Source organism: Arvicola amphibius, chromosome 3 (assembly GCF_903992535.2).
Source record: "Arvicola amphibius chromosome 3, mArvAmp1.2, whole genome shotgun sequence".
Taxonomy (NCBI): Eukaryota; Metazoa; Chordata; class Mammalia; order Rodentia; family Cricetidae; genus Arvicola; species Arvicola amphibius.
The window spans coordinates 6,322,027-6,343,838 of NC_052049.1; the positions used below are offsets into that span (position 1 = coordinate 6,322,027).

General features: G+C 42.1%; 1 protein-coding gene across 1 annotated transcript in view; it reads right to left on the reverse strand.

Moving 5' to 3' along the window:
- Positions 1–21,812, reverse strand: part of Sema5a (semaphorin 5A) — a 332,682-nt gene that overhangs the window by 227,843 nt on the left and 83,027 nt on the right. The window contains exon 3 of the mRNA XM_038324344.1: positions 3,493–3,592. Coding sequence (XP_038180272.1) covers positions 3,493–3,592 — 100 coding nt within the window. The remainder of the gene's footprint in view (positions 1–3,492; positions 3,593–21,812) is intronic.

Consider the following 21,812-nt stretch of genomic DNA (forward strand, 5'->3'; position numbering starts at 1 on the left):
TTAAATGATGGCTCGCCTTAAACCATGTTAATGAAGAAAAAGATTTTAAGCACCAATTCATGCAATAGCATATCCAAAGAGGAAATAGAAAGGAGACAAAAATGTAATTAAGTCTAAGAGTAAGGGTTCAGGTGAGGTCATATAACCAAAGGGGTAGCAATGAGCACCCCGTCCCTCTTCCATCTCAGCTGCGTCTCCTAAGCCATAATTGATGAGAACACATCATCTTTGTGGCCATGCCTTCCCCTCAGGTTTCTGTGCATGGTGGTGCCACTGATTCTCGGATTCACTCCCAATCACTGATTTCACCCCCTTGGCGCATGTTACCTTTAATTTCATAAGCCCGACTAAAACACACCCTTCAAAAGCAGGAAGCGGGATGTCTGCTGGAAGCTGAACTGTGGATCCTATAAGCGTTTCTGGGTTTACTTTTAATGATATGGTGCTACCAGCAGGTTAAATCTCAGGTAAAAATTTTAAAGCAAAAACAGGGATTAACGCTATCTGAAGAACAGAGAATAGCATTAAGTGATCTTGGAAAAGTAAAGTTTATCTGAATCTAAAAGAATCCTTCCCCCACACGCCTTGATGAGAAGTGGTAGAATACTTGCGTCGTGAGGGAAAAACTGAGTTTAACTAAATAAAAGCCTTATTTATCACATTCTTATGAGAACAGGTGCTCTCTCAAAGCAATTCACTGTGAGGTCATTAAGGAGAAGCAGCTCCAGGGTCTTGGCTTCCAATGGGAACAAGGCAGAACCAACTCAAGGCAAACCATCCAAGCTACTGCTCAGTCTGGTAGGAACTATAAGGTAGCCACATTCTAAGAACATGCAGTTCAACCAAGTATATACATCGTTTTCTTGCTTCAAAGAACAACTTATAAAAATACCCTTTCTGGCCTCCCCAGCCACACACAGTGAAGAACCAAACTGTTTGTGGTCTGTGATGACCAGGGCAGGAGTCTACGAATGTCCCATGCAAACCCAGAATTTCAATGTGTTTAAGAGTTTCAGCACTTCCGAATACATATAGCAAATTCAACCAGGAGTAACTGGTGTGACTCTCTCCTATTTTAATTTTCAGGTTTAGAAAGCTAAGTATGATGAAACAAATGGTCCAAGAATACAGTGAAATTATTCAACAATTCTGCTTGCTGTGGTTTCTGAAGAAACTAAAGCCCTGTATTGGAAGCACTTGGTTTCTAAACCGAATTAATAACTATTTAGTTTTCTTATAAAAAACATACAAAACAAAACAAAAAGCTGGGCTTATTGGTAATCTATACCATTTTCTTTTATTTATTCATTTTTTAAAACAATCTTTTCTCCTTTTACGTAGGTAGCTCAGTTCCCACTCCCTCCTCTTCTCCTACTCTCCTCCCTTCTCCCTCCCCCACCCTCCAGCCACTTCTCAGAGCAGGAAGGATTCCCATGTGGAGTCAACAATGTCTGACATTTTCTGTGCAGGAATATAAAAACTTATCATCTGCTGTGTAGAAAAATGTTTGCTGATTAGGAAGATGAGTTAGAGGCTGGAATGATGGATCAAGTGTGCAAAATATGCACCCATAAAGGGGTCCTGACATGATCCCAGGTGCACAACTATGGGTGGGTCTACACTGAGGTCAGGTTTATAGGGTGTGGCACGGTTGGCTGTCCTCACATTAGATCATGTGTATAAGGAGACCCTCACAGACCCAGCATCTGTCTTCTTGGTATAGTCATTGTGTTACCGTTTGCGGTAGATTTCTGGCAAAATTAAAAGCAAAATTAAAAGAAGACACGAACATTATTAAATTTTCAAGATGCAGGAGCAAAGCAGGATTTGAACGCCAAGACATTTGAATTCATGTGAAAGTCACCATACACCTTGGAAATGGGAAGAGAGCGAATCCTTCTAGAAACTGCATGGATTCCAAATCAAAGGCCTTCCAGTGCTACAGAAGCACAAATTGCCTGAAGAAGTATTTTTTCTTCTGCTTCACAATAAGCTCTCTTTATCAAAGAGTGCTAAAGATCTTTAACTGACTTCACTCTCAGGGACGTAGAGCATCACTGATATAAAGGGAAACTGTCCCAGAAATGTTTCCATAATATCTACAGCTAACTGGGATCAAAATAAAGAAGCCTGTTCTATTTTTCCACAGCTCATATTTTTAAACTGTTACTGGTTTCTGAAAAAAATGCACATGTTATCTAAACTTGTCTTGCTAGGTCATGCCTTCCTATAAAGAACCTGAGGGCTGTGCTATTTTTAAGGTTTTATAAGTGGTCAGACTCCCTCTCAAATGTCCTGAGCCTAATCCCACCAAATTTCCTAAATGAAATTCCTGCCCTCTTCCTTCAGGGTTATTTGCCTGAAATGTGTATGAGCACAAATGTGGCTTCATCTGGAAAGCACATGGCTCCGCCACACCGTGGGCTTGCTGGGAATGTGGTAATATGGTAATGGCTTGTCATAGACTACTTCACTCATCCGCACAACAGCTTGAAGGGGTGAAAACTATTGTATCAATTTTAAAGATAAGAAAATTATGTTCAGAGCTTGGGATGCCCAGTAGACTCCCTCCTTCCTCATTTATCAAGTACCCACCATGTATTAAAGATAGTTCTAGAATATAAGAAACAGTCTGTATCCCTAGGGTCTTCAGGATTTCAAAGCATACTTAGTATAAAATATGTTTTGCTTCTCTGAAGTTCAGGAGTCATTGAGTATTTCATCTGTGTGCATTCTGGGTACCACCTTACACCGCCCACTAGGGTGACTCGGGCACTGGTCCATTCTCTAGTGGAGGAACTGGGCCTGGGAAGCAATGCTATGAAGACCAGCAGAGCTGCTCAGAGAGGGATGCCCAAGGACAATGTCCCATTGAGTATCATCTCTCGCCACTACTGCACCCAGGCTGTCACCATCTTCAGGTCACTCTGGGTGATCTCATACCCCATAAGAGAAGCTGGTATCTTGACCAAATACCCAGTTTTCCACTAAGTAATTGTGGTTGTTTAGAACCCCAAGCATATGGAGATGTATGGTCTATTGAACTCTACTCAAAAACAGAAGTCAAAGACATGTTTGCTGGGATCAAGGTGGCTGGGTTTGAAACTTGGTTCCATCTTTCACAGGGTGTATGCTTCCGGACAACAAGTTTTTGTTTTTATTTTTGTTTACTTTCAGCCTCTGTCTCCTCATATCTAACATAAAAATAAAACCCTGAACGAATCCTCTGGGATTATGGTAGGAATAATTTCATGAAATCAGGTCTGCAGACTTGCTGAGGCAGGGCGGGGATGGTCCACGCTTGCGGTAAGGAGTTCACCGTGCCCTTACTGAGGATGTACCAAATGGCATGTACTTAACCCTTCCTTCTTAGATGAAATTACATTATTCAGTACACACTGATTTCAGCTAAGAAAGCCAGGGGTGGGTACTGTACAGATAAACAATGAAATCAGAAAATATCTCTGAAGATAAAAACACAGCATCTCTTACCTTGTTCCTACGACAAGTTCTTTCTGTCCTGGGTCAAATGTTAACCTCGAGAAATCCACAGCATTCTCCGCTCTGAACTCCCGTAACCAGGGGCCAATTTCTAAATGTGAAAGAAAGAAACAAATAAAAAAGGTAAAAAAAAAAAAATGAATGATCTTCCTCCAGGATGACAGACAGAGCTGATCAGGTAACAAGCATAGCAGCAAGGACTTGGAGGTCCCCTGGTACAATTAACAGGTGCCACTACAGGCTTTTTATCAGGATATCACATAATCCATATGTTAACTTGAAAAATACAGAAGGCGGCCACTCAACAAAGAGCAATATAGATATTGGTGCTTGGCCGTGATTAACAAGCCAGATGTGCATTTTCCTTTTGGCTGCAGGCTGAGCATTCACACTTCACAAACCCACCGGAGCAACAGGGGATGGTAAGGACCATTTCCTAAGACTCCAGGACTGGGCCCTGCACACTGGTCAACCCCACTAGACTTAGAAGCAAGGACAAAGCATGGGCACCTCTGTTGCTTTCAAATGAGTATTTCCATTCCAGGCCAATTAGATTTCTATTTTGGCCCTGTAAATTAGACATTTTAAACACATTTGATCCTTTATGAATGTTTAGGGATGAGAAATTTGAAGTTACTCCTATGGCTCAATTACATTTTTTTCTAAGGGAAATCAGGATGCAGCCACTCTAAGGCTTTCCTTCCTTCCTTCCTTCCTTCCTTCCTTCCTTTCTTTCTTTCTTTCTTTCTTTCTTTCTTTCTTTCTTTCTTTCTTTCTTTCTTTCTTGTTCTTCTTGTTTTTTTTTTTTTTTTTAATTTTTACAAGCACAGTTAACACTCATTCGACATTAGCTTACCAGAGTCAGACTGTGAGGAAATGATGGTATTTGAAGAGGGACATAACACTGCTTCTGAACCAAGCCTCATTCCTGGCACTGAAGAAACATGCCGCGCATTGCTTGCCAGTTTCAGGATACCTTCCCCTCTTCCTTGGCAACCAACTATAGAGTTGGATGTTCTTTTTCTTGGATTTAGTGCTTGAGTAATATCATGCTGACTAAATGGGCATATGCTAACTGTCAAACCAATGCTGTTACTGGCTTTAAAAAAGGCAATAATCTCTTCGAACAGACGCCGAAGATAAAAACAGATCTAGTACAGAAAACTCTTGTCATATAACGCCTCGTGCATGGATAGCAAAATATCTTCATTATCAATTCCTGGGGAATTGATATTGATTGGAATTTATTTTCCTCTTAAAGAAAAATAAGTCTAACCTTATACACAGATTTGTTTTGGAAATTTTTATGTATATGCTATCACACGAAAGTGTGGTATTCTTGGCATTTCACAAACACTTTTTCACGTTTACCATAAATCAATTAAAACAACTACTCATTTATCACTATACATATACAAGACATCCATGTTGTGATATGTTATGAGCAAAGGATCCTTCTAAGAAATTATAATACCATTGGGACAATAGTGCTAATGTCTCTCTAAGTGTAAATACAATTTATAAGTGTCTATAGGGATTATACAACTACAGAGAGGAGAGGTTGGAGGGGATAGTGGAAGGGAAGAGTCGTCTAGAATCACATGTCTTAGAGGAGCAGGCAGGGGAGTAACATGCAGACCACAGTGCTCCTCTGTACTAACCTTATGGAAATCACACTTTTTAATTTATTTTTCTGATTATAATCACTTCATTATTATTATTATATTATTATATAATTGAAGTTTTATATACCAATCCTAGTTCCTACTCCCTCCCCTCCTCCCACTTTCTCCATCTTCCCCCAGATCCACTCCTCAGAGAGGATAAGACTTCCCATGGGGAGGGAGACCACACTTTAAAAAAATCTTTGGTTCTATTTTAATCATTTAATTTAGTATTATTTTATGTGCATTGGTATTTGGCCTGAATGTATGTCTGCATGAGGGTGTCCGGTCCCTTGGAACTGGAAACGGTTTTGAACTGCCACATGACTTCTGGGAACTGAACCTGGGTCCTCTGGAAGAAGAATCAGTGCTATTAATCACTGAGCTATCTCTCCAGCGCATCATTAACCATCTTTATTCTATCTAAGGACAGTCGTTTCCCTCTGGCCCTACCTCATCTAGCCATCCTTATTCCAACACGACGACTGTGGGGTCCTTTCTCTGTATCTCATACAACCATCCTTACTATGAAAATACTTCCAGGTGATGGGCGATGAAAACCAAAGTTCTGGTGTCTACAGCCAGGAGCGGTGCCTTGGATGTGGTGGCCATTGAGTCGGGTGCATCATTCACCCATTCTTCTCACCGAACCCATCAAGGTCATTGTGAGGTTTCTACTCAGACCGAGCTCTCCAGCCAATTCCCTGCAGGCACAAACCACAGCCTCACAGTGTTCTCCATCCTCTCCTGAAGACCAGGGCTCTGACTTTTGCAAAATCCCATCTCTTTAAATTCCTTCATTCCATTTTGCCCTTTAAAGTCTCCAGTATAACCAAGTCGCTGCCCCTCAACAGACGCAAGTCTATTAGGAAACGTTTCAGATTTTATTGGTTTGCGCTACTTTCTTATTAAAAGCACATAAACTAATTTCATAATGAACTCCAACATATGGCATGCTAGAGAAATGGCAAGATTAAGTTTATGTAATTCGTAAGGAATATATAATGCAAACATTTTATAAGTTATTTCAGACAAAAGGGAAAACTTCTCAACTCAGTTTGAGGTTGTAATTATCATGATAATCTAAGCAGTAGGGCTGAGTCAGTAGCATCATAAGAAATAAATCTCATGAATTAACTGAGAACACGGCTTATATTAAGTTAAAGAAATGTATATAGTATCAGCAAATCAAATACATGTGTGCACATACAAACCCCAAAGTCAGGTGTGTTGACATTTGAGTTCTTACAACAAAATAAGCTCACACATTATATTTTGCCAATATTTTTCCAGAAGTATACAAAGTGTTTTTAAAAGATATGTGGTTTATACTTTTAAGAAAACTCTTTTATCAACGTGAGTGATGGTTAATAAATTTGATCAAAAGTAATTGGGAGCCTTAAATTGTATGCTGGCTAGAGAGATGCCAGTCAGTCCTTCCTTATACAGGAGAGGTAATTGGAAGAACTCTTATCTCAAGCAAAAACATGCTAGAGATAGTCTAGGTAATAAGGCCGTAAGCTGAAATCTGAAAATATGGCCATAAGGGGATCCTGTTGCTAAGGGACAATAGTGAATCCAGATGGGGTTGGCTGCTGCCTGCAGCATCAACTCTCAGCAACTAAACTTGGCTCGATTTGTTAAAGAAAGGGTGGATAAGGACTGTCATGGCATAGTTCCAAGTCCATCCTGAATTCTTTCACTCCAGCCTATTCCGGGACAGAGAAAACATTTCAAAACATCTATGGGGATTTGAATTCACACCGAAATCAGAATCATAGTGTACATTTAGTTAGGACTGGAGATGGTAGAAAAATATTCCCCAAGCCATAGACAGAAAGCAATGTGCATCAGACAAAGAAGTTGAAGCACAAAGAAAAAAACCTATTGTTTCTATGCCTCAAGAAGTTGCATGGCTAACTCTCTGCCACTGAAGCTATGCATAGAAAACACACAACAGGACCACTGGCTCCCACGGAGCTAATATATAATATAAGCAGGATGGTTGGTTCTAGGTTCCGTTGCAAGCAACTCAAATCTGAATCTCCACAGTTCTCTTCATCATAGGTGAGAAGATGGAAGCACGGTGAGGGGAGTCATGCGTAGACCCAAACAAAGCCAATGACATAGAAACTCACGTAGCCACAGAACTGTACTAAAAACACTTACTAGGCATGGAAATACAGCCGCACAGACCCAAGGTCACAAAACAAAAGGGGAAACAAGCAACCTCTTCATTTCAAAAGCAAATTTATTCCTATTGATATATTGTTAAGCAAAATCAATACCCACTTGGTTCTCATCTGCAGACTACAGAACAATGAAGTGCAGCCTTCGAAAACTGGGCTAACCATGCCAATCTCTCCTTCAGCCTGCACAAAGCGTCTACTGCTTGTACTATTGTTAATATTAATAATTATCTGTGTATCAATTAGGATCTGAGGGGGCACACCCTCAGAGCTGGGGAGAAGGCTCGTGTAACTCTGACTACCTGCATTCTTCTGATTCCCAGAATCCACATGAAAATTCCTACATATCAGGGCACACATCTGCAACGCCAGCACTCCTACAGGAGGTAGGAGGTAGAGGTAGAGACATCTCTGATGGTTATAGGCCAGCTTGCCTTGCACACAGGGCTAACCAAGAGACACTTTCTCAAACAATATGGAAGGCAGAGACTGACACCGAGATAGGCCTCTGCTGTGGCACACACATGAACACACACACACACACACACACACACACACACACACCCCTTTTACCATATCCATTAGCCAGGTTTTAGGAACCAAATGTCTTTTGTAAGTATTAAGGATAAAAATGCCAACCATGTCCAGATCTGCTTTATTGCAGTGAAGAAGATGCGAAGTACACAGAGTAGAGTAGCTACAGACCTATGCAGTGCTGATGTGTGAGTGTGTATATGTGTGTGTGTGTGTGTGTGGCAGTCGACCACAAAGCACTGATGTGTGAGTGTGTATGTGTGTGTGTGGCAGTCGACCACAAAGCACTGATGTGTGAGTGTGTATATGTGTGTGGCAGTCGACCACAAAGCACTGATGTGTGAGTGTGTATGTGTGTGTGGCAGTCTACAACAAAGCACTGATGTGTGAGTGTGTATGGGTATGTGTGTGTGTGTGTGGCAGTCGACCACAAAGTGCTGATGTGCGAGTGTGTATGGGTGTGTGTGTGTGTGTGGAGGTCGACCACAAAGCGCTGATGTGTGATTGTGCATGAGTGTGTGGTGTTTGAATCAGACACTGTCCTGATGGTGTAGCAGCTGGCTCTTGGCTGTTGTCAGCACAGCAGGGAAGAGAGTGCAGGATGGAGTACAGAGAACATTCTGGAAGGTTTTTCTTTTACTCACTTTTATCTAAGGTGTACAAAGACCATCTTCCCGCAAAGATAGCTAATACGCTCTAAAGCTGGCAGCCTCTCTTCCTCTGTGGACTTTATTTCCAGCTTCAGTGCATTGCATAACCTGCCCTATCAACATCATCTAAGCTAAGATTATGATTCAGAGCCTGGGGAGTGAAATGTTTTAAAGCCCTACCAACAATAGGGTAGCAGGTCTGTACTGGTTTGCTCCACTGTTTCCTGCTTGCTGGCTATTACTTCTCTTTCCCTACAGCCCCCTTTTCTAGACATTATTCTATGTCATATGCAAAAGGCAAGTTCCCTGTGAGCAATAGTCAATGCTCCATGCCAACAATCACCCATAAAACTAGACTCACAAGGATTCCAGCCCCCCAGTTCTTTCTGCAATCCTTTCTAAGGCTACAGAATATTTCAGTGCCCAGACTTCATGTATCCATCTAACTGTCTAGTAGTAAGTCAAAACAAACCATTTCACCCTGGCCCAAGCATTCATCACTAGATCTACTGGAAGATAGTACTGCCTTCAGCAGCCACTCTGGCTCTGAAATTCCATTCATTTCTCTGATTTCTCTGTGCAGACGAGAAATACTTGAACTATCGCAGGAACTCAGTGTCAACAGCAGGAGAATCTCAAGCAACTATGGCCCAGGTACTTCTGCACTGTACACACCTCAGACACACCTGGGAAGAGGTAATAATAGAAAAGTTTCAAAAAATACTGCAAGGAATACCTTTGGAATGTGGTTTCCCTTTTCTTTTGCTTAGAATTGTTAAGACCTTTATAGCTTTCTACTTTATTAAACCCCTCATTGCCATTTCCTTAAGATAATGACCAAGGGGGTTAGCAGCCAGCTTTTCTCGCTGGTAACTCGCACAAGAAGTAATTGATAATCAGCATTTTAGAAAGAAGATGTGAGAATTCATATGCAATGCAAGATCTTGAAATTCTAGGCTAGGATCAGCCTGAAACCACCACTACCCCATCCACCAGGAAGCTACTTCCCAGCCTGCTTCATCTTAAATTTCTGAGTCTGTCCTGCAGAAGGGTCTTCATCCTGCATTGTGACCCGTAACATATGACCATAAGCTATAAAATCTAATTGCAAAGTCTTAATGTTGTGCCAGAGGACATTAAAAAGTAATTTCCTTGAGATTTATGACTTTAGAATTACAAATGCTGACAATATGGCTAAAACTGGGAAAACGAGTACTTTCTATTCAATGAGTACTATCCTCCCCCACCTCCTCTCTCCCATTCCAGCCCAGCGCCAGGAATAGCCAAACAGCCTGCCCTGCGTGCGCGGTGGCCATGTAACCCACAGTAACTTGAAGTCTGGCACGCGTTTAAGGAGCCAGTCAGCTCTAGGTAATATGAGGGATTGCAGAAAAACATTTGAAGACTTCTTAGTTCGCATCAGCTTCTGCCACATTCACAAACTGGTCTGATCTCAGCTCCAAAGAAAAGTTTACTCTCTTAAGCCACGATGGTCTCCTTCTGCCCTGTCCTCAGACCTCATGCTCAGTTTCTTTTCCTTCTCCTGCTCCCCGAAAATCACATTCAAATGTAATCCCCCACCTCTGCAGAACTCAGGAGCAAGCTGTGACAACACAAGAGACATGCCACATTCTTGCCAGAAGTCTCCCGGCTTGGAGAAATGTCTAATAAGTCCCAAGGTGGCCTCTTTGCAGAAGCAGAGATTCCAGGGATAGACCAGAACAAGCACATGTTCCCCAAGACAGACCCACATGCCCCCAAGAACTTATCATTACCACAATGTGCACCAACAATACTGGGGAGCCCAGTTATTCATTCATGTGGCAATAAATGTTTATTAAGTCTCTGCTATATGAAAGAAACCACTGCAGTTATTGCCTGGGAAACAGAGTCACATTTGTAATAATTTAGCTTCAACGGAACAGATACACACAAGAAAGATAAACTGAAGTAGGCATTAATGGGTCCCATGAGGGGAAAAAAATGGTGATAAATGCTTTAGTGCCACTCTGTCCAACAAAAATGTTACACATGTCACTGGAAAGTTTTCGTGACCACCTTTTGAAGTGTTACAATGTAGGAAAATTAATTCCTATACTTTAACTCAATTTACTTAGAATATTTTGATGCTGCCCAAATGAAACGTACTGTGTTATTTTTACCACTCACCTACAACATCTTTGAAGTTCCGTGTGTGTATTCTCTGGGGTGGGGGGAGGTGGCGAGCATGCTTGTATGGGGGTTGAAGTGCTGCACATGTGTGGCGGTGCATGTGGATTCTAGAGGCTAAACTTGGGATTTCCTGATTAGGCTAGACTTGCTGGCCAGGAAATCCCAACTATTGGCTACCTTTATTTCTCCTCCATCACTGGATTTTATCTGGGTGTGAACTAATCAAATTAGAAATTATTTCTTTACACGCTGGGTCGGTAAGTCTAAGGTATTCAAACCAAATGCACTCAAAAAGAAATCTACGTTTTCACTGAGTCCTTGACATTCATCCCTGCCCGATGGGATTTCTTTTCCTTTAATTTACCTGAGGAAATTAATCCATGCTGTATACGCTACATTAGTAATGTAGACATGGTATCTTTGGCCATGTTGTCTGAGTATGATCTCTGGAGAGGCCAGAGAGACATGAAGATAAAGCTGTCAGGTAGAAGCCCCACATACAGTAAACAGACCGTCAATGAAAACACAGGATATCAAAGCACGGTGAGCCTCTCTGATTGGCGTTCTGCGAACACTCTGTTAAATGTGACGTCTGGGAGAATTTAGCACTGTGTATAGAATCTATGTGTATCTCCTGAACATAGTCACGTATGTCTGTGCTGTTGAGTGTTTTCCAGCTTGATATAAACTGGCAACTCTGAGAGAACCTCAGCTAGAAAACTTCCTCCATCAGACTGGCCTGTATGCTTGTCTCTGGGCCATTTCCTTGATTACTAATTGATGCGAAAGCCCTGGGCACAGGGTTCTCAGATGTGTGAGAAAGGCAGCCGGCTATGAGACTGGAAGCAAGCGAGTAAGCAGCATTCCTCAAGACTTCAGCTTCTGCTCGTGACTGAGTTGCTGGACTGTCCTCTCTCATTGGTGGGCTGTGACTGGGCCGTGTAAGGAAAATAAACCCTTTCCTCCAGGAGTGGGCTGTGGCCATGGTGTTTATGGCAGCAATCAAAACAAGGAGAGTTCCTTTTATTTTTAATAATGTTAATCAACGTGTTATCACTTTAGAAAAACATTTGAAAGATTAACAGTTTTTTTTCACATTGCCAGTCCTTTAAGCCAATTATCAAACCTGGAAGTCTTGGAAATTCCTATAGATCGTTTCCATTTCTATGATAAACACCATGCATTTTTTTTAAAAAAAAATCCTACATATAAATTTCTAGATGGTATTCAGATAGCAAGAATTGAACTAAATGAGTCAGAGATATATACACATTACTAGGTCACTTTGGTGATTATTTAAATTATTAAGAAGAGATCCAAGTTCTCTTAAATAGAAGTAAGTACAAAGAAGATTATTATGTTCAGAGGATTAAGTCAGACACAGAAAGGCAACCATGGCATGCTGAATTAGTCACTTTGTGTTGCTGTGAGCAAACACCATGATCAAGGCAACTTCTAGAAGGAAAGGTTCATTTGGGCTGACAGTTCCAGAGACATAAGAGTCCATCGCTTTACCTGGGAGGTAGCAGGCATGGCAGCAGGGAGAGAGGCTGGGTCAGCTGCCTGAGAGCTCACAACATGAAACCACAAACACAGAGCAAGACCAAGGGAGAAAACTTCCAGTCTTAACTAAATGCTCCAAGGCAACGCCCAGTGACATCTTTTGTCCAGCAAAGTCACAAAATCTCCACAAATCGTCCCGCCACCTGTGAGAGACATTTGCACTCAACGCGCCACATGTGGTTTTTTTTTCTCACACCAAGGATGTAGAGGGAAACTATGAGATGGAGGAGGATTTTAGAGGAAGGGAGTAAGGGGATCAGCAGCAAGTCACGGGTCCAATGACTCAGGAGCACACATTTCCTTCCATGTGAAAATTATAAATAAATAGATTACAGAGATGATAGATAGAGAGATAGATTGACAGATAGATAATAGAAAGATGATAGATAGATAAATAGATGATCTATCTATATATATATATGATCAACAGGTGCAAACATGTTATTTATTCATGCAGACATACATGCATACATTCATACAAACATAGACAGACAGACAGACATAGACAGCATGAACACAATATGGGGACTGCTTGGGAAGCCGAAAGGAACCAGTAAGAGGTAGGAAGGTAGAGATGGAGAGACTGCTTAGAGGTGAACACCACATATGACTCAAGCAGGGGACCTGATTTTGTTTTATAAAACACATCAGGAGACTCACAACCTCATTTAAGTCCAGTTCCAAGAGACCCAACATCCTCTCATGCTTTCTATTGGCATATGCATTCTCTTGGCAGGTAGCAACACAGAGATAAGACACATACATTTACATGTCATTAAAAAATAAGTCTTAAAAAATCTCAACAATAAGAATTTGGGGGTTGAAGTGAGTACGAGTGAAGACCCATGCTCTGTGTGTATATAGATGACTTAGGGAGATCTTTTATGTTGAACAATTTAAAAGATACAGAAAAATAAGTATTTTCAAAAAAAATTTATGAGACACCTCTTCTTTATTGAGACTCTAGGTTGCCACCTTCTTCCCAGGGCTACAATAGGCTTGTGACTGGAAGCCAGGACAACGCCACCCATCATCTTCTTAGCAGCATTCATGTGTTTTCCCTTCACACGGTTTATCCAACTCCATTTTCAGGCATGGCGTACGGTGGCTTGGACATCTATTTTTACTTCAGACCCTTGCCTTAAAAACCAGTAAATTACCAACAGGCTACACAAATTAACAAACACTCCATTCCAAACACCCATTATTCTATTAAGTGCCATTAGTATTCAAGTAAAGGAAGCCAGATGGCAGTCTGTGATAGATAAATTTTCCCACAGAATTGGAAGCCAGCACAGCTCCATCCATTGCCATGTGTGTCCCAACCCATTACGAAGGCAACACAGACAGAAGAAATCACATTCCTAGAGTCTGGTGGCCCCATAGGCCTCCCAGCATATGGACTTACTCAAAGGCAGCCAATCCCCGGCAACCAACTCAGACCCTTGCTTACACTAGCTTTCTTTGTTCTCCAAGTTCACACACCACCGTCTGGTGTCCAGGGACTCTCACAGGGACTTTTCATGGGTCTCCCCTCACACCCCCAAAAGAAGCTGTAAAACCAATAGGTTCAAACATTCTGATAACGCAATTGCCAGTTGGAGTCATGGGATGCGTGATAATGTGTAGGGACCCGGGGATCGGGATTCTTTCTAACTCTATGGTGCTTCCTTGCTGGGTGAGTTTTAGAAGCTCAATAGATATGTTCAGAGTTCTCTTGTGCATTTATGTATCTTGTCTCTGTTGATAAAACATCGATTATCTGTCATAATATATGTATTTGCTCAATGATCCTGCATGGTACGGGTTTAGGGGTTGGAATGCTTTTAGTGCCGTTGTTGGTTTGGTATAAAATAAAACAGTAAATGGTTTAGACTTGGCACATCAGAGTGTTCTTCTAATGTAGTATAAACATATTTGACAATCTCTGGACATGGCTGTGTCCTGATGAAACCCATATAGTGAGATTTCACTATAGATTAGTTTAGGAAGAGCTTCAATCACCTGACCTATATAAATTATTGCATGCCACATGCCAACAGCTGGAAATGGCAAATGCAGAATGCTTTATGACATTGGTTTATTATTCTTCTCATTAAAAAATATTCTTGAGCCTTCTCAGCAGTGACACACAAATCATTGGAAACCTCAGTTTTAATTACTGTTGTTCCATTTCATGTGGGAGAAAATAGCAAGCTGTCTGGGCCTCCCTGCTTGGCCTTCTGGGTACCGTTATCTGTAGTTCTAGAAGCTGCATGCCTTGCTCCCAGGTTTCCTTGGCGGTAGCAACTGCAAACTAAACATCCCAAATACTTTTAAAAAAATGGAACATGAAACACGAAACTGATTTTTACAACTTCCAAAGTTTTATTTCCAGTAGAGGTGGATTTCTGCCATTGCTTTGCACCCCAGGAGAGCTCTCTGCCTGTCCCACACCTTCAAATCACTGATCATCACAAAGAGGTCCACAAAGAGACGTGGAAAGGAAAGGAAATTTTGCCTTTGCTCTGCTCTTAAAGTTTATTTTGGCGAATCTGCAGTTGTTTTCCTTTCCAGGAGCAAACCTGACAGGATCCATAAGCCTGGCTTTGTAACAGCCCCCCCCCCTCTGCCCACTCTTCCCAGCAGAACACATAGCCATTGTGAAGACAAACCAGAAGCTGTCTTTATGGGATCCCTGAGCCCCTGAGGGTGCCATGAATTCAATGTCACAGCCTCATTCCAAAGCATGTGTTTAGTACCTTGACACTCTTGTGGACTTACATCCTGAAATATCCCAGAGGACTTCAGGGACTGCACAGACCTCAGCTTCTGCTTTTACGGTACTTAGAATGGTCACGGCTCCACCCCAGCCACATTTGCTCAGTAGACCAGACCGCACCAGACACAAGGGCCAGGCATCCTTTCAACTTTTCATGTAGTCAGTACTAACCAACTCTAGGCCTGACATCCTTCAGAAAATAGAGAGAGCACAGGGGAAAGAATAGAGAATGTTGCTTCATTCACATCCTGAGTCTCCTAATGAGTGAGGCCGATCAGAAAGAAGCCAAGATGTATGGAAAGGGAAGGGAAGACATGAGCTGTATGGCATGCTCAAAGATTCTGATGGCTGTCATGTGAGTCACAATCACAGAAGACAGGATTCAGGAGGAAGATGCAAGAGTCTGGGAATATGTAAGCGGAAGGAACAAGGCTGGGGGTTCTCTGAATGAAATGACTAGGGATCTGCAGGTGGTACCCAATAACCCAATCTACAGCCCCTCTTCTGAGGTGGGGGTCATCAATGAAGAACAGGTTGGGTAACAATCCAAAAGATCCTTTCTACAGAACTAAATGAAACAGCCTTCTAGAAATTCCAATGGCTATATAGCTTCCAGGTGCTGGCTGCTTCTGAAGCGCTTGGGTAGAGAGACGTGAGGAAAACATTTGACAGATGCCAACACAGAGATGGTCTTTACTGAGGGAGAGCACAGGGTGTCCATAGGGGCAGGTTAGCATGAGAACAGACTTAATGGGTCAGGAAAGTAGACACATACATCACTGAGTAAAGAAACAAATGAATATACACAAAGATAAATAAGCAAACCCCATATTCTTCATTAGAGGGGTCAATTTATCCTCTGTAATTATCTGCAACTTCTATCGTCCAGACGAACTTCAGAATGAATAATCACCATGGTATTGATCTAAGAATTAATCCAATTCTTTAATCCCACCCACAGATCAGTACGTCATTTATCGTCATCTGTGTATTTACGCGCCTCCAAATCAGATCCTATTTCTTAGCATAAAAATTCTAAAATGCTCCCTCATCCAAATTATTGCCCCAGAAGTCACATTCCCAGCTAGGTCCTCAGCCACCTTTAAAGTTGTGTTTCTTGCCCCCTGGGGTACCTTGAAAGGCAAGCTCTGGTGGGTGGTAATTAGATGCATAACTAATACCCTTTGTGGGCCAGTTGCTAGACATTTGTTCTGATTTGCTTCTGACTTTTAGCCAAACCAATTTTCTGTACATAAACGAAAAGAAACTAGGAGGTTGCAAACAGAAATGCCAATTTCTGCCTCCCTGTGCCTTGGGGTACAAAATTCAACAGATATTTTCTTTCTTTTTTCTTTTTTTTTGCAGTTTATGAAAAAGACAAAGGGGGTGAGGTGGGCAGACTCGTTGACACTTTGGATCCCAAATTAAACCCAGAGAGGAGGAGAAAGAAGAAAATAACTCCATACAGAGTTACAAGAAAGTATAAGCGGAAACGAACCCCCATGGAGTTCAAAGGGATTTGTGTTTAATCAGACAAAAACAATTTTTATAGCCTCAGGAGTCCATGTGGTGTGCAAGGAAGCTGAGCCACGGGATGGATTGGGCATGCAAGCCTGCTTGCATTGTGCTATTCTCTTCTTTCCTTGTTTGCAACCAGTGTTCAAAGCAAGTCGTGGTACAAAACAAACCCTGAAGTAGATCAGACACACTAATTGAGACTGTCATGAAAAGAAACTACACATTATACGCACAATTACAAGTGGCCCATCAAATAGAGGTATTGAGTAACAACACAATGTCTTTCTTCCAGTGGTTCCAGGATGTAACTGGCTCTACCTCTTCCAGTGACTCTATGGTGACTTGGTAGAGCCTCAAAGCAGCCTCCTTTCCTGGAGGATGGAAGGCAGAGCTAGCAAAGAGAGACTCCTCCACTTCTGCAAAAAGCTTTCTACCCCTGATCCCATTCACAGACAATTTTGTCTGCTTCTTACCTGAAGGTCATGGACATGGCCAAATCCCCAGCTCATTAATTATAACGCTTGGCAAGCCATTAAAAATCTCATTTCATTTTACCATTCACCCTCCCTTTAACTGACTTTCCATAATTATAATTCTATTTTTGATATACTAGCTCTATTAAATTTAATGCCATACAGAGATTTGAAAACTCCTCAAGTAAAGATGAATTCTGGACTGTGTCTACTGAAGGCTAAAGAGAACTCGTTTAGGACCATGACACGGGCAAAACTGTTGTGCATTCTATTTTCATACATAGAGGGAGGCAAGTCTGGTTAATTACATATGGTCAGTATAATAATACAACCCTTGCACGGAGACTATAATTAGCAAAAATTGTCTTCACAAACAGAACCAACCGAGCTGATGACTCCAGCCTGCATTTGTTATTTTTTTCCCTTAGTAGTTATAAACATTTCTATTTCTGTTCTTTTCAAAACATAAACATAACTACACTAAAGATGTTTGCGATCAGGGCATCCTGACGATGTGTTTTTACCCATCAGGCACAGTGATTATTTTCTCTTCAAATGCTGCTTCTGTCGACAGGATCGGGTAGTCAAAGGTAGGAAGGAACTATTACCAAGAAGTAGCCCCACAATCAGAAGGAAGGGTCCAGCGGAGTTCATCTGGCGCTGTGAGCAGCCTGACGCACAGACAACAACAAAGGCAGTGTGCAGTGTGATAAAGGGGGGGGACTGACTCATGTTTGCAGAGACACACGGCAAAAGTTATTAGACCATATGCTACATGGCACTTTAATGATGGATGATGGGGGGAAATCTAGTCTTGGTTTTTAAGTGATGTTTCTAACTTAAGGTTATCTGGGCAGGGATTCTGAGCACTGCCCCGCCCAGGAATTCCAGTCACACTGGACTGAAGACAGAGACATAGTTCAGCGGTACTCTACCAACGTGCAAGCACAGTAGTGCTGTTGGACTTCTTTAGTAAAGGCCTCTCCACCACCCTGCCATCCAACCATCATTACACCCTGGGCCTGAATGCAGCAACCAAGAGTCTCTTCCTTGGTACAGTGTCCCTCTGGTCCCTACCTCTGTGAAGTCTCCTCAGCATCCTTATGGGTGGAATCTCCCCAAATCCCACCCATATGGCTTCTAATACCATTCCTTCTAATTGTCGCTCAGTGTATGGGTTGGTTCAATTCTATCAAGGAGTCTGAGGCCAGAGACCACCTAGAGATTCCTTCACCCCCATTTCCTTACCTAGATAACTCTATAATCTGCTGTTCAGACACCACCAATGGTGGCCATTGCCACAGATAGGCTGCAAACATCTGTCCAAATAAGAGCAAGAGAGAGACCCTTCAGTATGCATGAAGGGCCTACCCTTGGTCCTACTGGTCCTGGAAAACTATTCCATTTAGCAGTTCACACGCATGTCGTTTTCACTAAAGGCGAGATGGACTGCCACGCCACCCTTATCCAGTAAATAATAAGATGGAACCAATAAAACTGCTCAAAAGCGGGGACCCAATGCAGCTACATAACAAGAATGACTGTTGGGTTTTAGACAGATGTGGATGAGCAGCTAAAAGAACACAGTTTTCTTGGAAAGGACCTGAGTTTGGTTCCCAGCACCCAGTCATTCACCTCCCAACAGCCTGCAGCTCTGGCTTCAGGATATCCAATATCCTCTACTGTCCTCATCAAACATGGCACTCAGGTGCACAATGCCCCTTCTACACATATATAATATGCATAAATAATAAGCCTCTAAAGAGTGAATGAACACCATCTAACTCCATGACAACTATATACATGCAAGCTGACTACACAGATAGCCAGATGGCCATTAGCCAAGTTGTACCCACTGTACAAGGAAAGAAATAAACCCCAAAAGTATGGCAAAGCTTGGGTGTTGGACCAGAGTGCTTTCAACTAGACTTTGGAAACTCCTTCCCTGCAATTTCACTCATTCATTTATAACCCAGAAAAGGTGTCTCTTGCCTTAGGCACTGAGGTCTCTTGCAAATATGTAAGCCCATGAGCAAATGGAGAGTCCTGGGAACGTGGAAGCTGAGCATGGGCAAGTTGATTGGGGTTTAGTACACTCACCTTCTGATGCATGGCCGTGATCATCTATACCAGCAGTCAACCCCCTCCACTACCCTCAGAATACACACACACACACACACACACACACACGCACGCACGCACACACGCACACGCACACGCACACGCACACACACACACACGCACACAGCAGACCCCTCAGACATGCCATTCTGTTCCTGTCCCATCCACAGTGCACCATGGGCTGGTGGGCAGACGAGGTCTTCTGGTCCACATTCTCAGCTGCAAAGCTGGAGCAGGAGATAGTCACCGGGGAACAGAAGATGCAGTCACCGGGGGAAGTTGCATGAGTGTGGGGTGAGTATGAGTGCAGGCTTAACTTGTAAAAGAACAATTTCTCCAAGTTGTTCTTTTACATAGTGAAACATAGGAATTTAGAACCTGGCCCCACTTCATTTTCCTCCTGTGTGACAAGGCAGCCTGAGAAAGGGTTTCTAATGTGTTCAGACGTGAGCTGAGCTAATGATAGAGCCGATGAGGATGGAATCTGAATGACTCAGTCCTTCCTCTCCTGGAGGTTTCTGTGTGACTTTTTAACCTACAGTCATTATCCCTCCACTTCTAATCTTGCCCATCCCTTTGGAGAATGCAAATTAAATTAGTCACAACTTTTTTGCCTTTTATATCTTGTGCCATACTGTTGCCTTATGAGTGGCTAAGGTATCACATTTTCATGGCTCTTAAATGCTTCCTTTCTTGACCATAAAGGGTGAATAAAAATAGTAAAATTATGTTTTAAAGACAAAGGGATCAATACCACTGGTGCAGAAGGAGAGAAATTCTCTGGATATGAGAACTGTGTTGACTTAAAATTTTTATTTTAGATAAAGCTGGGGAGTTTATTTTCCTAAGATTATGATGGTAACATTCAGAGTTTCTGTGAATCTCCTTCTACACAGAGATAATGAGAGGGTTTTTGCTTGTTTATTTTTAATTCAAGAAAAGCATCTAACTCAACTCTGACATGGTCTCTCTCAAGGATGGTCATTGAGCCTTGTGTGTATTTCAGTGAGAGTCCTTAAATGGACCTCCGTTCATTTAGTGTTGGGGCCTCCCGTCTCACCTGGGTTGCTGCGCGTTCATCAAAGGCAAACATCAAACCATCAAACAGTGCTGGAGTTAGCGCAGGGAGCCCCAGCCAGAGAGCCACTGACGGAATGCGGCACACAATCTGATGATATTTTCTGTTGTATATGCTGATGTGCATTTAGTATTCTAAAAACTGGTAAAAGTATTTTGCCAAGTACATATGATTGAAGAAAAATTAAAGTCACCTTAGTAAAGAGAAACTAGGTTAAGAAGTAACAAAAAGTTATTGGTATCCCCCAAATGTAATTTTTATTAAGTTCTATATCTTGTTATAATGAGGCAGCAGCTTTCAAAGAAACACATCAACTTTGAATCTATATTCATGAGTGACATCATTCAGATTATGGTAAAAATGAAGTTGTAATGAAGCCATCACTGCGCTGAGTCCATATGGAATGCAGAATTTAATAACCACATGGGTCCTTTACACGTAAGCACTTTAGAGTCTTTATCCATGGAATAAGAGGCCCAGAAGGGCAGGAAACACACACTGCAAACACGTGCATTTTCGTTGGTAATTTTGTTTAAAGGCTCATGATTCATCTTGTGAATGCCACATGTCCTGTGCGCTGTCCTCTGTTGGAGAAAGTCAGATGTTTCCCAGCGGTGGATCGTGGAACATGCAGCCAGTCTTTCCACTTACATCCACGAAGAATGCTTTGAGGAGAGTAAACGAGACAGGAATCTCGCCCGATAAAAGTCAAATGCGCAGATCTAATCTATGCACATGCCTTTCTCCTTGAAATAAGAGCAATGCGGTTTTGTTTGTAGAGAAGGGGGAAGTTATTTAAAATATGGCAAGGCCTCCCCCTTTTCCAGTATCTGGGAATGAGTCATTTATTTCTGGTGTTGTGAGACTTAGTAAAGGATTCTATAAACACCTCACTCTGCATTCATGTATGGGTTAATCTCTGCTTCTTTAGGTGCTACATGCTCAGGCTCCTCAGCATCTTCTTCCAACTCATGAAGCTTGTCTCCCCTGAGTCTGCGTTCATCAACATCTACCGTGAGTGCCGCTGTGAACACACTGGTGTTACATGTGTACGTTTTGCATTTTCAAACCTGTTCAGGGCAGATGTCCTGTCGCTGCTGTGTCCCTGACTTGTGCTCCAAGCTGGACACTGTCTTGACTCTGAGCCCTTCACCAGGGATTTGTGTTACCATGGCCCAGAACCAGGAGCTATGGAAGCACTGTCATGGAGCAAAACACTAGAGGGCGTGCTCCAACCCCACAAATGTGCTGCTGGCTTGGCCCTCCTCCCTAGAGAGGAGACTGGTTCTGGTCCTATGTGGGGATCCAGAACCCCATGTTTCTTTTAAGCTTGTGACCTGAGGAATTCCCCCACAGTCTTGTTCAATATCTTATATAAGAATTTCTGCTTTGTACATCCAGTCAATCCCAGAGTCACTGGAGCATTATGCCAAATGGATAGAGAGAATTAATCCCCATGCTATTCCAAAATGTTTTCATGTTGATAAATAATAACATTTTAAACCTTATAGGAAGAGATAAATGGTTTTTACTCCCTACTTTCTATTTCATAACTAATTCCTGAAAACAGAGGGTAAACTACTAGTAA